Below are 16430 nucleotides of genomic sequence, written 5' to 3' on the forward strand. Positions count from 1 at the left end.
TGCCGCCTTTGCTTAATTTTTTTTTCTATGAAGACAATGTGATCATAGGTAAACTGCGTGTAACTTTTCTGTTGTTTTCTGTTTGATTTAAAGATGGTTAGAGAAGAGAGGTAACTAGATCTAGTGGGTTTTGCAACATTCAGGAAATTTTGAAGTTTGTTTGAAATTCAAAGATTTAAATATGGAATTCTTTGCCTGAAGCTTCTGCAATGGCAGTCTGCACTCTATAATTGAGACCATTAGTTATACTTTCATCATTTTTACCTAATGGAGTTAATCAGCCTATTGATTAAACATAATTCATTCCTTGTCTAGCAGCATAACTAAAATGGTAGTTTGTTAATTGTATTCTTGAATATAATTGCATAAAAAAGGTTCAGTTTTAGTTTGATTGCACTGTGCCACTAAGTATGATGAGCAATCTGTGTGGTATTTAAAACTAAATATCCCTACACACAGGAAGAAAGATACCTCCCCTAAGGTCTCCCTTTCAACCCGAAATATAGTAATGTTTGATAAGCAGATTGCAGTGTTTTAAACAGCAGACTTGTTAATGGAAAATAAGTTTTTGGGGAAGGTCTATTTGGATATTAACATGGATGTGTAGGATGGTACTTTGAGCAGACAAATGAAATTAATTTAATTGCTATAGGATGTGCCTGTAGACAACAACTAAGCATTACCTCCTTAATGCAATCCATATTGCTGCTAGGCAGAAGATAAGAACTTGCAGGTGAAGCCAGACAACAGAAAGGGATATTTTGAAACTGTAAATAAATGGCATGGATTTCACAAAAGCAGCATTGGACCAGCAGTGGACTCATAATGTCTCTTTGCCACAGCATGTAGAAACACAAAGAATGCAAAGTTTGTGCCAAGTTGCCATTTTTCATTGTACACCTCAGATTGATTTTTAAGGGGTTTAGAATAATTGCCACACTCATGTGATCAGTTAGCAAATTAACTGACTCTGTGGGGCTTCAAAATTCACAGTGGAACTGCTGGAAGGACATAAATGTAATTTTTGTTCTCACCTTCATAAAGTCTTAATTTTACAGAGCTTGGGGGTGGTGGGAGGGAAGCGAGAAGAGCTGAAAGTACAGAAGCTTCTGTTCAGGATTCGTATATGATGTGTCTTTTGCGTGCTTTTCCTTACTGTATACTGGTTTCTCTAGTTACCACCACTGGAATGGTGCTGTTTCAGTGCTGGAATGCTGGACGTTTGATAAGAAAATGGATCAAGTTTAATGGCGCATGCTCTTTGTGCCACCAGCAGTCTCTTGCTGAGAGCATGCTCCAAAAGCGGGAACTGTGTGGCATTACACTGAGCATGTATATGCTTTGTGTTTCTGTGCCACAGAGAAGAGAAATGAACTGTGGCATTTGTCTCAGCCTTCTGAACATTTCTGCTCAGATTTTTTAAAACCGTGCAGTGTCCTCTCTGTGCAATGGTACTTTTCTTGATGTTAGCTCTTCACTCAAATATTTAAATTAGGAACAAAACATCTTGGTAGCGTCTCTTAAATTATGTTGTCTCTGCAGTGTTGTGGGATGAAGTGAGGGGAGGAGTACAAAATAAAATTTTCATATAGTTCTTTCAAAGAATGAAACATGAAATTTGTGTAAATTTTAAGTGTTTATTCTCTTCGTCTTGTATTTCACTTAAAGATTTTCAGAAACGTTTCTTGGTGCTGCTTTGGTTATGAGAACTTGCTGACTTTGAGTTTTCTTGTTCTTTTCTTCTTTTTTTTCCTTCACTTCTTTCCACAGGATGAATTTCACCCGTTCATTGAGGCACTTCTTCCACATGTCCGTGCAATTGCCTATACTTGGTTCAATCTTCAGGCTCGAAAACGCAAGTACTTTAAAAAACATGAGAAACGAATGTCAAAGGATGAGGAAAGAGCAGTCAAGGATGAGCTACTTAGTGAAAAGCCTGAAATTAAACAGAAGTGGGCATCCAGGCTCCTGGCCAAGCTGCGCAAAGATATTCGCCAAGAGTTCCGTGAGGATTTTGTGCTCACAGTTACTGGGAAGAAGCACCCATGCTGTGTATTGTCCAATCCTGACCAGAAGGGCAAGATTAGGAGAATCGATTGCCTGCGACAGGCTGACAAAGTCTGGCGTCTGGATCTAGTCATGGTGATCCTGTTCAAAGGCATTCCCTTGGAAAGTACGGATGGAGAACGTCTCATGAAATCCCCACATTGCACAAATCCAGCACTTTGCGTCCAGCCACATCACATAACAGTATCAGTCAAGGAGCTTGATTTGTTTTTGGCATACTACGTGCAGGAGCAAGGTAGGAAGCAGACTGTCATGTTTCTATGTTAGTATGTCAGACTCTGACTCCAAGTAGCCCTGTTTCCCTGGTAGGCTGGCTTCCAGTGAAACGTTGTTCTGTGGTCCATAGATGTAGTGTGGCTACATATCCATTTGTAAATCAGCATATATACATATATACTTAAAACACACACAAGTTCCTGCAGACCTGTGTGACATGCATATTTGACATGCATGCCTCTTTCAAGAGCGAGAGAGATATATACCAAGGCAGTACTTTCATTCTATTGAAGCTGCCTTTTATTTTTTGTGAAAAAGTGACAATACATAGTTGTGACTTCAGAAAACATTCTTGTTTTCAACTTGTGTTTTTAAAGAAAAACAAAATAAAAACCCACACCCCAGTACTACTAAGAACAGATGCAGGTATATGCAATTGCACAGTCACAATAAATACTACAAATATTTATTGTTGTCTTTGTAGTTATAATTAATCAAGATGTAATCCTTAAACTGATCACATTGAAGAGCAATTGTAGACTTTCTCATACCTATAAAACAAAGCTTGAAAATACTTTATCATGGCTGTATTTCATATAAATGCAAAATAGAATCAGAATTGCAACATACAATATGTAATGTTTTATTCATATTTTACATCAGTAGCTCATCTTATCTATCTGAACTTTAAAACAAAGATCCATGTTGTAATATTTTGAGAAATTTTTATGAAGAGTATATTTTCATAATCACACTTATATACTTTTATTTGCCAAGTCATTGAAATGTGGAAAATTGCAGGAGCTCTATGGAAAAGTTTCTTAAACTTACTATAACAGAATGAAAATAAAAACAGGGCTTCTGGTAATCATGTGTCAGGGGAAAAACCTACTAGCCACATTTGATATATTGGATATTCAGTAACAGTATCCATATGCAGGTTCCTTAAAATTGTAAATGACTGTAAGTAGATAAAGGTGTCAGTTTGTTTTTTCTTTCTTTTTCTTTTTTTTTTTTTCCTCGGATAGTAAGTCTTCTGAAATACTTTTTCTCTGTTAGGTTCTTTCTGATAATGATACTGTCTTCTAAATGTCATTGTAATGCTGGCTGATGCATTTCTTTTTTAGCCACAGATCTCAACTAGGGAAAGTTCGACCATCTGCAGATGGTGGGCCATTTCACAACTTGGCCTGGTAGTAGGTAGAAATGGCCTGCAGAAGGGCAGATGGCAGGCTGTTATCTGATGCTTGGTAAATAACTATGGGATGTAACTGGAAAACAAATTGAATTGATTTTGTTAGTAACAAAAAAGTAAAATTACATGTCTTCATTTGGCGTATACTCGTTTTTTAAGAGGAGAGCTAGTCAATGAAATATTTTAAAGTAATTCTCTTTTAGTATTTACTCATGAAAGTGAAGAACTGTTATTGTGAATGTATATATTATTTGTTATGAAAAAAATATTGGCTTCCCCCCCACCCCCACACCCCCCCCAGTATTTTTTTGGGTTTTTTATGTCTCCACAGCAGTGGACACGTTTAGGTATTTTACAGCAACTTTAAGTAGCTGTGGAGTCTGGTAAATCTGATCCCAAATAATATAGGAAGAAAGATTCTTTGATAACATTAAACAAAATAGCTTAATTACAAATAATTTTTACCTTTAAACTCCTTTTGTAGAAAAAAAAATCAAATTACATTATGAATGCATATAGCGTAAGTCATAATTTACTGATTAATTCTATGGATTTACCTGTCTCTAAAAGCCAAAACTACAAAGGGAGGCAAAACAGTTTAAGTACCTCTTGAGCCAAAGAAACTGGGGTCAGAGTACTCTTAACACACTGTTGACTTATAAGTTGTTGAAAGGCAGTAACTTGAAGTGGGAGAAGGAATTGCAGGGCATAGCTGATTTTGTTGATTTAAATGTATTGAGAGTATAAGTTTATTTAAAACACTTTTGTCTAATTGTAAATGAGGAAGTTAAGCATGCTGTTATATTGTAACTTTCAAAGTTACAAAATGCTACTTTGAGAATATACTGAAAATGAAGCTGCGTAATTTCTATATACCAAGTCACTCTTAGAAGACCCTTTTGTTTATTGCTAACTGCATGTCTTTCATATTTTGCTGCTTTACTGTAAGTCTTCCATTAACATCTGTTGGCTCTCTTCTTGAAGAAGTCATATTAAGTTGTCTATGCAATTTTTTTTTTTTCCATTTTATCAAACTTTGATTCTCTATGTTCATTGAAAGCAGGTTAATTGTGGCACTTTGTAGTGTACTTGATTAAGAGTGCCAGGCTCTGTGAAAGATATGCATGAAGTCAACCAAAAATGTTGCATTATACATATGGCGTTTTGCTTTTTGTTTATCTTTCAGAACATATAAACGCCTAATAGCACGATGTAAAAACTAAGTGGAAGCACAGAAACAATTAAATCCCTGAACAAAATATGAAGAACGAATTAGCACACAAAATGAAAAAAGGGGCCAAGTAGTTTTCTTTTTTTGTTGCTTTAAAATAGAAGATTAGGGAGAAAAAGAGGAGGAAGGATAGTTCGAGTGCCAGTGATGGTTGCCAGTGGCACCAGGATTGGCATCAGACCTTCTTTGTTTAGCCTAGGATGTCTGTGATTTGTTGGTTGGCATCCGCATTGCAGTGCAGAGTAATGTTACAATATATTGACAATTTCCAGATCTAGAAGTGTCAATAATGTTTTCAGTTCTTAACAAAAAGAGCTTCTACTTCCATGTCTGCCTTGAAACAAGAAATAAGGACTGATCTATGAAGTTCTGTCATTGATGAACTTCATCAGATGCTACTTTTTGCTCATCTCAAAATTCAGCATATTTTTCCCCCTCTATTCACTTTCTGCTATCCTCTTAAATAAAAGAAAAATTAAAAAAAGAGGATTGACATAGGTTGAAATGCTGCTCCTTTGACTGAAAAAGAGGAAGAAAATGGGAAGTATACACTGTGATCAATGTTTGACATTAAATAAGTATTAATCACAACACGCTTCTACGAGGCTTTGCTTGTTGTGTGTATCAGGGGTGTGTGTGTGTCCCACACAGATCGCTTATAAAACCCAAACTTGAAAATGGCGTGAACATTGACAGAATTGTCTTTTTACTTTTTTTTTTCCTGTTAGCGTCAGGGAATGTCTATCATTTGGTATGAAATGCATTTCAGTCCATAAAATAATTTGATGGTATTTAATTCAGCGCAGCGCTTATGCTGTGTTCTCGTTGCTACAAGAACCGCCATTTTGTTTGTCGAGTGCCAGGAGAGGGGGAAAAAAAGGCAGACAATGTGCTTGATGCCAATAATGGTTGCCAGTGGCACCGAGGTTGGCATCAGACCCTCTTTGTCTAGTTGCTGAATGCCTTTGATTCGTTGGTTGGCATCCGCATTGCAGTGGGCACATTGGAAAGTTTTTGACAATCAGTGAATGAAAGCTGCAGTACTTGTTTGCTGCAACAGAACCAAGATAATATAAATCTCTCCTTCAGATGGATGTTTTACTTTTACAGTGACTAATTTAAAAAAAAAAAGCTAGAAATTGCCTTATTTTTTTTCTTAAAATATAAAATACCTATAGCAATGTGCCTTGTCTGCACAATTCTGAATTCCCTCATCATCTCCACTACTTTTTTTTTGCAGCATGAATAAAATGCAAACTTGATGTTCAGTAATTCAGCATATACTGAATGAAGCATAGTACACCTTGGGAGTTTGAGAGTTTAAAGAACTGAAGCAGTGCTACATGTAAATGTTAAGATTTTTAAATGTTTTTAGTTCATGTGTCTCTCAGAGTACATTTCTCTGATCAGTCATGTTACTGTTTACACTCTCCTTTGTCCCTATGTAAGGGCGATATAGCTGGGGGAACCCTGGTTCCCAGCTGTTAATAAACTCTGGAGTCAAAGGAGTAGAGGAGTAGTAAACTATCTAGGGAGTGGGGAAGAAAATAGATGTAGATGTCCTTAGTCCCATTCAGGCACTCTTCATTTTTTAACTTCTTACGCCATCAAGATGCTACCACAGCTCCAGCTGTGCAACTTTGTTACCAGGAAATTGGCAAAAAGAATAAATCATTTCTCTTGGAAGTTTCCTAGATAGTTAACATTAATATTGCTTTCCGGTTAACTGCTATTATCTCGTTAATTAATAAGAAGGATTAGCAGCTCTACCCAAAGGGCTGCGCAAAAGGAAGCCTGGCCTATGTGAGTCCCTGAGTTGCTAGACTGTGTCCTGTCTCTTGAGGATTGGAGGGGGGGTACTGGGCCAGGGAAAAAAAGGAAAAAAGCAAGAGAAAGATGAGAAAAGAGTGAGGGCACTGGCTGGCCAAGGGGAGGATTTTATGTGCAGGGCTCTTGTGCTGAGCTGGCCCTGTGCTGGGGAGGTTGGCAGTGCCCTGCTGTGCCACAGGTGCCATGCCGCGCTGGGGGTGCGTGGGAGGGGGCATGGGCACACCCCGGTGTGGCACCCACACTCCTAAAGGGCGAGCGCCTTGCAGATAACCTCAGCTGGGGTGCAGGGTGCTGCCGCCGCCTCGAGCTGAAACGCTTTTGCCCTTAGCTTAATGCCAGCAAACTGGCAATCCCCAGCCAAGTGGGGATATCACTTTCCCAATTCAGACAGTCCTGGAAACATGTGTGTCTTGTCTTACTTGGAAAACGTGCCCTCTTCCAGAGGAATTGTTTTTTTAATGAGATATGTCTGAATTGCAGGAGTGGGCGGGTTTATCAATGGCTTAATCTTTTTTAAAGCTTTTTGAATTTTGTGAATTTATGCCTATAGGGAGCTCAAATTTTGAAAGAGGTTTGCATAGTAGTTTCATCTTACATTTGAGTTTTCATTCTGTAAGTAGAGAAAATTTATTGTGCAGTCATTCTGTTAATATTTTAAAATGATAATAAAATTGTTTTGGTTAGTTTGCTGTGACTACATGATTTTTCCACTAAAAATCGCACTCAAAATAATGTTTTAAGCAGTTTCTGGTTAAGTCATGTTATGGTCATATGCCTAAATACCACACCACCCAGACCGATTTTGGATGAGGGTTCTCATTTTTTGTGTGCACTGATGTTCCCCCATACAATTAATAAAAAAAGCAATGGTCTTAGATGAATCAACCATTTGATGATTGTTTCTACTTCGTTTAACCTTAATGATTTGCCTCCTTCTGAATACTTTACCTGAATACTATTCTACACAGTAGAATATTTTACCTGTTTTGCTGAAGGATATTTCAAAGTGCAAGGTGATTTGTTGGGATTTTACCCAGCAAATGATGAGTTACAGTTACAGCAGGAACAACAGGAAACAGAGCTTATTACTGCCTGTATCTACAGGCTTCTATATGCTTTAGGACCTTGTTTCTTGCACGGTGAAATGGCATGCGATCCCCTGCTCTAAATCTCAATTTTGAATTGGAAAGCCAGTACAGAACCAGAAGTATGTGTTTATATTTTGTCTGCTCTAGTATGAGAAGAGTTTTTAGTAGGTTAAAAATCTCATAGGGAATAATCAACCTTTTAAAAACTGATTTGCTCTGGACAATTCCAGTCTGTTGAGGCGTGAAGAGAAGGCAATTTAAAAAAACCTTTTTTGTGTCAACTGAAAAAGACACTGTATAATTTTCTATTTTTCTTATGTAAAATTTTGGATAACTATTTCATTGTTGATTGTCTCTATTGTACTGAAAATTATAGGCAAGAAAGACATTTGCCGTTAGGAAATAGAGGTTAATTCAGTCTGTATATGGATGTAATAATATTTTTCAATTCATTATTATAGCTACTTTGTTTATGAAGATGCAGGATACTGAAACATTTTGAAAGGCCACTTAGCAATTTTCATTTTTTCAAAACATGGATGTGTGGACTAGTATTCAGATAGTAGGTCTGAAGAATTCAAAATGTTTCATTTTTTTCTTTTTAATTTAAAAAAAGTTTTCTTTAGAGCAGAAATGCAGGTCATATGACAGGCTCATGAAAAAGAAAAGGGAATTTTCCATATTTAGTATTACTGTTAACAGGAATTAAATTTATGTGCATTTCAGGAATGAACATTTACCTCATTCTGATTTTTCTTACCTGAGACACTGAGTAATTTTCACAGGGTTAAGAACATCAATTGTATTTAAGATAAAAGAAAATTAAGTTTAAATAAATTCTGTTCAGCTGCTTGAAAATGTAGGGTCAGTATTAATTTATGAATGACATTTAGTTCAAAACAAGAAGAGATAAAGAGTGGAAAATGAATCAGAAAATTCTTGCTTCATGGTAGTTTCAGACAGATACTGTGAGCAAAAAGGATTATTCTAAACTATATAGAAGACCAATAATTAATAAAGGAAATACCTCAATTTAAAGCAGAATTTTGTGTTTTAAATTTCTTAAATTTTCATGCATATTTGAATTCACTGTAACTGTGAAAACTTCATTAAAGTAATTATGCTAAATGCTAAATGCCACTGCAGGTTGGATTTTAAATTTATTTGCATGAGGTTGCTGTCAAGTCCACTTCTTTATCTAGCTTTTCTTTTTTTCCCTGTGTTTCCTCCTCCTCTTCCCTGCTGCTAGTGTAGTAGCACAGTCATGTCAAGGACGGGTGGCCCTTTGAAATGGTGGTCCACAATGCCAAACTCAAGAGGTTTCCTGAAGTTTGCTTTCCAGTCTCAACAGTAAGGTGAAATGTTTCTTCGATGTAATTGCTGGGACTAGGATGGTCTTAAGATCGAGTTAAATGGCTGTCTTAACTCAATAGGGTTGCTCCTTCCATTGTGGGGTGAAGAAGGCTCCTTATAAGGAGCTGCTTTACAGATACTAAGTAAATGTGAAAAGGGAAGAAAGTCTCTGATACTATTCAGTTTGCTTGACAGATGTCAAACAAGATGTCATTCATTATAGGGAGGCTTCATAATTTTACTCTGTATCTCTTTTTAATTTTTGTAACTCTAAACTCTGGTGGAATTTTTAGAAGTTTTTGCTAAAACCCTGGCTCAGGGCATTGAAACCTGGATTAGAAGAGGTTCGAAAGTCTCAGAAGCTAGTAAAAGGGATGTAAATCTCAGATTATTAGCTTTGTCTTAGAGAAAGCAGAGTTCATTTTGGAGTGTCTATTGTACTGTCCTGCAGCAGTGAGCTGTGTGTGAACCTGGAAGCATTCTTCTAGCACAGTTGTTTATATTTCCCTCACCATCTTTTTATTGACAAAAAGATTACTTGTGCTCTCCCCACCAGTTCTTCTCTGAGAGGGATTCTTTCCTTTTCTGAAGTATATTGTGCTTTTTAAATTTTAAATAAATATATTTCTTCAGCTGTTTCTTGGGAACATCAACATTGGAATGTGATTTTTATTCTAGTCCACCTGCCTGCCCATCCCATCCCATCCCATCCCATCCCATCCCATCCCATCCCATCCCATCCCATCCCATCCCTGCACTCAAAAAGAGTGGTGGGAGATGGGCACTTCAGAATTGGTGTTTGGGGGGCATTTTCAGAAAGGGCTGATAGTCTAAAGTGTGTTTATCAGTCATAGCGTTTCAAATGTTTTAGATTGCCTGAGGACCAGAGCTTTTGCCTTCATGCCATATGATTCTTGTATGCTACATTCCACTTTATATGAAACCCCTCTTCAAGTCAGAAAGGTGACTTAAAATTAAGGGGACCTTGGAATAATTTTAACCTTAATTTGTTCCTAACTGCCTGTGGTGTTTGAATTTTTAAACAACATGTATGTTTGTTTGTTTTTACTCCAAGAAATAGTATTGAAATAAGAAGTTACTGTGATGTGGAATGATGTGAAAGCTTACCTGAAACCCCTTCAATCATTGTGCTCTTTTCTCTCAGCGAAACCTTGCACTTTTTTACTTAAGTAACTGCTCATCTCCAGAGTAGAAGGGACATGTCAAGTTTTCCAGTGTCCTTCCATAAAGTCACCTTCACTAAAGATATCTCAGTGGCTTTAAGTGGGATTTTTATTATTTCCCCTCTAAGTAAAATACATATGGAAGTTTATCAAAACAGTTCCCATTTCCTTCCTTAGAAAGTGAACAGGAAAGCCAAATGCAAAAATGAACAGGTAGGGAACTCTGAGAAACTTGGTGTGGTGGTTGAGAAATTAGAGAAAAAATTCTGTTATTGTTTGTTGGAGGCAAAAGGTGTGCACAGGTAAGTATATTCTATATTGTTTGGAATTATTTAACAATTGATAATTTTATGTATCTATGTTTTGAACATATGGTTTGCGTATTTGACTTCCTGATCTCCAAGCAATATTAACCTGAGTTACCACACATCTTTTCATAAAGGATCAATTTAAAAAACTGAAAGATGGCTATCTATTTACCTTAAATCTAGCATTGTATTTTAATTTTCAGTCAATTTCCCTGCCATATCCCTCATAACCTGTCTTCTGAGGTGTCATAAGATTTGCATATTTTTCTTTAAATAGAAACAAAACACTGTGCACGCTTTAGAATTCAGTAATTACAAACTCTATGCCTTTAGAAATTGAGCAAAATTAAAATAGTATATATTTTTGCTTGTGAATTGCATTGGGCTAAAATGCCAAACCATTTTCACCCTTTCTTTTTGAAGTGGCTAACAGGGAAATGTTTAGAAGATTATTGTTATTAATGGATGTGCATTGTGTCTGAGAGATAGCAAATATACTTACTGCAGCATCAGCTTTCTGTTGCCTGAGTAATGGCTTTGGAAATGATGCCAGACTTTTTGAATAACTGGGATAACCCCAGTCAAATGTCCCTGATTTAAAAGTGTGAAAATTTTTCCTAATCAAGACTGCTTACTCTGACATCCACAGTTTCTGGAGGGATTACCTTAAATTTATTATGCTGTGTTAAAAGATGTGTTTTACATGGCTGGCCTCAGCTCCTGGCCTTAGTGTCAAGAACCCGGCTATGTGATGCAACACATATTGTTAGGTTTAATTGACCAAAGCTGATTTGTTACAACAATTCATTTGTGCTGTAACTCATGCCCATGCCAAGTTGCTACCTGGATCTCTTGACCTTGGTTTGTCTGGGTCATGAAACGGCTGTGAACTGCTTGACCTCTTCATTGTTCAGTGGCCATGCCACTTCCTCCACTTCTTTGTGGTGGTTGCTGACAAGAAGACCTCGGCCCCAAATTTACACCCCAGTGGGTTTGCAGTGTTCCTCCAGAACATCTGTATCCTCCTTTGGAAGTGCTTCTGATGTCACCACCTATTGTCTGCTGACAGTGAGGAGGACAAATTGACAGCCCTTCATAGTAGAAGAGGTAGTGAGGGAATTTCTGGGAGCTGGAGGAAAACTATCCCCTCTCAGGATGCTGTGCATTTCTGTTATGTTGGGGTGCATGGGGTCACTACTTTTTTCAAGGGGAAACACCATCCATCTTAGTCAATGCCATTTCACTTTGAGCTTTATTTGAGTGGGATGTGCTGGGAAGAATGTTCTGCTTGAAAATATTTTGTGATGAAAATCTAAGGAGTATGCACACTATTGCAATTTTTAGGGCACAAGAATAATCAAAATAGTTTTTTGGTGTGAAATGGAGGAGTGTTTCCTGTCAATGTCATAAGTGGCTATTGATTTCTTTAATACCAGAACATCAATTTCTAAAGACCTAGCTTGTATTTAAGAGAAGTCATGGTTTCTAAAGCAAAGGACTTTAAACTCTTTGCTTGATGCAGTATCTAATCTTAGTAAAAGGAAGAAAGAGCAATCTTTATATGACTTCTTAAAAAAAAAAAAAAGTGAAATACATTATTTCTAGTGGATGCTACTTTTTCTTAAGAATTATTCTTGGTGGGGGGCAGTCATTGGCCCCTTACCCTGACAGGCTTCCTACTGTCAGTATCTCAGATGCTAATGTCAGCTTCTTGATGCAGATTTTGTGCTACCCATAATTACCAACAGTTTGATTGTTGGGACAGTTTATTTAGTAGAAATGGGTATTGCATCATATGCTGCATTGTGACATTTCTAGGAAGTAGAGCCTTTCAAAATCAGTGGCTGGATCTGTCAAAAAACTGTGGCTAGGTTAAGAAAGCCTATAGGCTAGTACTGGTACCATTATAAAGCAAGTAAATTTGTATTCCTGTGGTCATCAGAAAATTGGTATGCTCTTTTTTTAAGTCCTTAGCCTCAGACTTTGCTCACATGAGTGGATTTATTCAATCAAGTTGAAACCCCATATTCTTTCACAGCACTGTGCACTGACTTTCACAGCACACGAGCAGATTTGAATTTCTGCAGTACACCTGATTTCTTTGTAAACGTATTCTTTTTTGTTTCTTGAAAAAGAAATCAAATGGTAGGTTTACATACAGCATTCCTGTGCACTTGTATATGATGAAACATTTTTCTGTGTGAAACTCTGCAAGCTAGGTGTGATTTCTATCTGCAGTTACAAAGTTCCTCCGAAGAAAGAGGGTGGAAATGCTGGTTTATCATCACAGCCATAGCTGTGATGATAATGTAAAGTATGACTCAATGTTTAGTTGCAAGGACTTAAAAATCCTTGTCCCTGGTCCCCAACCCCACCGTTGTCTCACTGGGTGACTGCAGGTAAGTTAATTAATATCTCTGTGTCTCTGGACCCGGGGAGAGAGAACACCTCTTGCTTCAGTGTTGGCCCAGTGAGGTTTGTGATAAATACTGAGATAAGTACTGGCTGAAAAGTTCCTGTATTCCACTGCAAGCAAAACCCATGTGCTGGTGCCCAGCCCCCAAGAGGGCTCTGTATCATAAAGAAATGTTGTACCCAGTTTTCTCATGCCCAGACAGAAGGAACTTGCCCAAGCAGGGAGGGCCGGCACAAAGCATTCCTTGCCTGTAAGCCCTGCGGTGGAACTGCTCCGTAGGAGAGGGTGTTGGAGCGAAACCACGCAGCAGGGCTGGCCCATCACAGGGGACCAGGGCTGTGCGAGCAGCACTCCTCGAGTCACCCCTGCTTCCTTCAGCAGGAGCTCCAGGCAGGGCTGGCCCTTGGGGATGGGACGTGGCACAGACAGCCCTCTGAGTTTCCCTGCCCTGTGACAGTAAAGCAAAAATATCCTCCAGACAGAAGGATAAAAGAAACACTCATTATGGGACGATCATATGGATATTCATCAACATTCAGCCACAAAGGAGGCATCTGCAGTGCCTGCAGGAGTAGGCTATGAGCTCAGTCTGCTTTTCTGTCCTTCTCTCTGCTCTCATCACAGATTTTCAGTCAAGTGGGCCACTTGAACACTAAAGTTCCTGTACTGTGGTCCCACGCTCAGGATGGATGGTCGGGAATTTGGTGAGGTGTGAGATGAAACCCAAGCTAATGTAACAGTGTACCCATATCTGGAATATGCTGGCCATCCTGTTTCATCTCCCAGACTTGGACAAGTCTGATTTGTGAGGCAGCTGTTCACAACAACACAATTGGTCTGGAGGGGCTTAGTCCAGGATTGAGTCTTAGAGGGCCTAGCTTTGCCTGAAGCCCCAAGTGATTGTAGTGAAATACTCCAAAGTAATTAGCAACCTGTGCTTTTTAGACCCAGTATGCCATCTACTTTTACTCCTTCAGTCACTGCTTTCCTCATTCTTTCTTTTATGATCATATTTCACTTTTGGTAATGAGCTAGCCATACCAACACCTACAAAATTACTGCGTCTGCTTCTCAGAGTGGGAAGAGGCAATAATTTTCAAAAATTGTGTCCATGCGTTTTTCCAGCTGATACTGAAGCAGTGCAGTTTGCAGCAAAACAAGGGTTAACATCAAAACTTATTCTATTGTTTAACTTCCAGTTAAAGAATAACCAGCTTGTGCAGAAAAGTGAATTGAAAAATTGATTGGACTTTTGGATTCAGACATAGAATTTAAAGGATATCAGGCAGTGATTTTGCCATATATGCATTGATAGGTGAGTTTATGGCCTGCAGTTCAGTGACTTGTAGAGGCTTATGTTGTAGGAACCACAGACTTAGTTGGTTTTATTAAACCCAAGGGAATTTGTTTTAAAGCTATGTATAATTACTTTAACTGGCTTAATTGCTGCCTTTTTTTTTTTTTTTTTTTAGTTAAGAAAACATATCAAATTGTTACTTAGAGCATAAAATTCTTTTTTGCACTTTATAGTGAGAAGTTCTGGTGTATTTTAGAACATATGCTGATCTTGCTTGATCACACACAAATGCAGTGTGAGTATGTTGTCCTTCCTGGCCGTTCCTACATTTTTTCATTATATTGTGGATACAACTTGAATATTCTGGAACAAGAATTATAGTTGTCCTGTAGTGATTTCTGTTCTATTTGCAACCTCCAAATAAAGGAAAAGCTGCTTATAGTAAAATGAGGATCACTGGTCTTTCAGTAATTAAATAGACTTGTTATACTGCATTAATCCTTTTTGGAACATTTGGAATGGCTTCTTAGCACTCACAAACACAGCATTAGGGCCAGCAATTAATCTGTTGTTTGTCCTTCAATATTTGTGTGACATAAAGAATGTGCATTTAAAGATGTAATTCAGGTTCAGGATAAGGATCATCACAGAGTCAAATACTTATATTGATCATTCAATGTAAGTAGTGTGAACCAAGTCCTAGAATGAAGCTGCAATAATTGTTGGCAGGACTCACACACTACTAATTGCATCCAACTGAACGAACTAGTGATGGTTTTCAGTGCTGTCCAGTTTTGGTTGCTCTAGGTACATGAGGAAAAAAGTCTGAATGATTTGGATATAGCCAGAAACTTTCTAATTTTCTGATTAGCCTTCCTTATAGGTAGGTCAAGAAGTAAAGACACAAAATTTCATCAGTTATGAATATGCTCAAGAAAAAAATTCAGGATCTTTCTAATGATGAGGACAGTGTTTTTTTAATCAGGGACAAGTGTAGGGAGCATCTACTAATATGACATACCTAAACCTGATCTAGCGGAGAAGTGGTTCAGGTGATCACTTGATATTCTTTCTAATTTCAGGGTTCAGTGGTGCTAATACAGTAGTCCAATTTCTTCCTTTTCTGAGCTTTGACTTCACAAACAATGAGCAACTAAAATCACACAAACTTTCTCTCAGATTTTTGCAGTCTTTAAATTGATTTTCTGGACAAAGTCTGCTTAGTCTTTGATCAGAAGGCCACACTAATTCACTTTGTGCTGTGTAAGAGTCCTGTTTTGCATTGTTCAGCTGTAATTGACCTGAAGCATGGTATAGAGCATAAGCTTCTGAGACTAGGTTAAATCAGCAGAAGAGTCTTATGTTCCTCTGGTATACAGTCTTAGAACACATTATCCTATTCCAGTAAGATAAAAGTGTTTTAAATATAGTCCAGCCAGTCTGACCTTGTCAGAATTCAAGTCATATTATTGGTAACTTGGACTTGTTGACGTGTTTCACAGTAGGATGAGCATTAACACAGAACTCCCTATTCCATCTGGTGAGGAACCTACAGAGAGTGCTATACATAGATTTTTTCTTAAATTCTATGTTACAGTATATATGAGAGTCTGTCTTCTCTGTGCTCATGACACTTCTCTTACCACTGATAGGCACCCTTGTCAGAGACCAAAAAGTGCAGTTGAGACACTATGAAGTGGCAGTATTAGGTCTTATGGATGATGCCCTGGAAACACGTGTCAAAATGAACGGAACAGAATTTAGTGATTAATGTACACATGGTACAAAAGTTGCAAAAAGACTCTACAGATTTTAAATTTGATTCTGCCAAAGTTTGCCTGTGCATTATAAAAACATCGTGATAACCAGAAACACCATGGTTAGGTCTGAGGAAGCTCATGTGGGTCCTGAAAGCAGAAAAATTGCATTCGTATGACATCTTCATGTGCTTTCATGTAAACTGCTCCTTTAATTTCCTTACAGGATGATGTCAATCTGCTCTGGAAAAATTTGCCCATTGGAGTAACTATAATAGATTAATTTGAACTTGTCTCTGTTATATATAATATTATAATATGTGCATATGACTGTGTCTGTCATGAGGTGTTTGATATGTCGTTTCCAGTCTGAGTGCATGCTGTTTGATACATCCTAGTTATTATGCATCTTATTGACAAAAGTGCCTTTGGTTTTTGTTGCTGATTTCTCTGTCACTGGTAACACATGACCTCTTTGAAAGTGGCAC

General features: G+C 37.8%; 1 protein-coding gene across 13 annotated transcripts in view; it reads left to right on the top strand.

The window, feature by feature from the left end:
- Positions 1-16430, top strand: part of NFIB (nuclear factor I B) — a 171055-nt gene that overhangs the window by 4704 nt on the left and 149921 nt on the right. For all 13 annotated transcript variants that reach the window (XM_041485589.1, XM_041485592.1, XM_041485593.1 and 10 more), the window contains exon 2: positions 1771-2302. In XM_041485589.1, the coding sequence (XP_041341523.1) occupies positions 1771-2302 (532 nt within the window). The remainder of the gene's footprint in view (positions 1-1770; positions 2303-16430) is intronic.

The sequence above is a fragment of the Pyrgilauda ruficollis genome, unplaced genomic scaffold, assembly GCF_017590135.1.
Source record: "Pyrgilauda ruficollis isolate IOZ18807 unplaced genomic scaffold, ASM1759013v1 scaffold71, whole genome shotgun sequence".
NCBI lineage: Eukaryota > Metazoa > Chordata > Aves > Passeriformes > Passeridae > Pyrgilauda > Pyrgilauda ruficollis.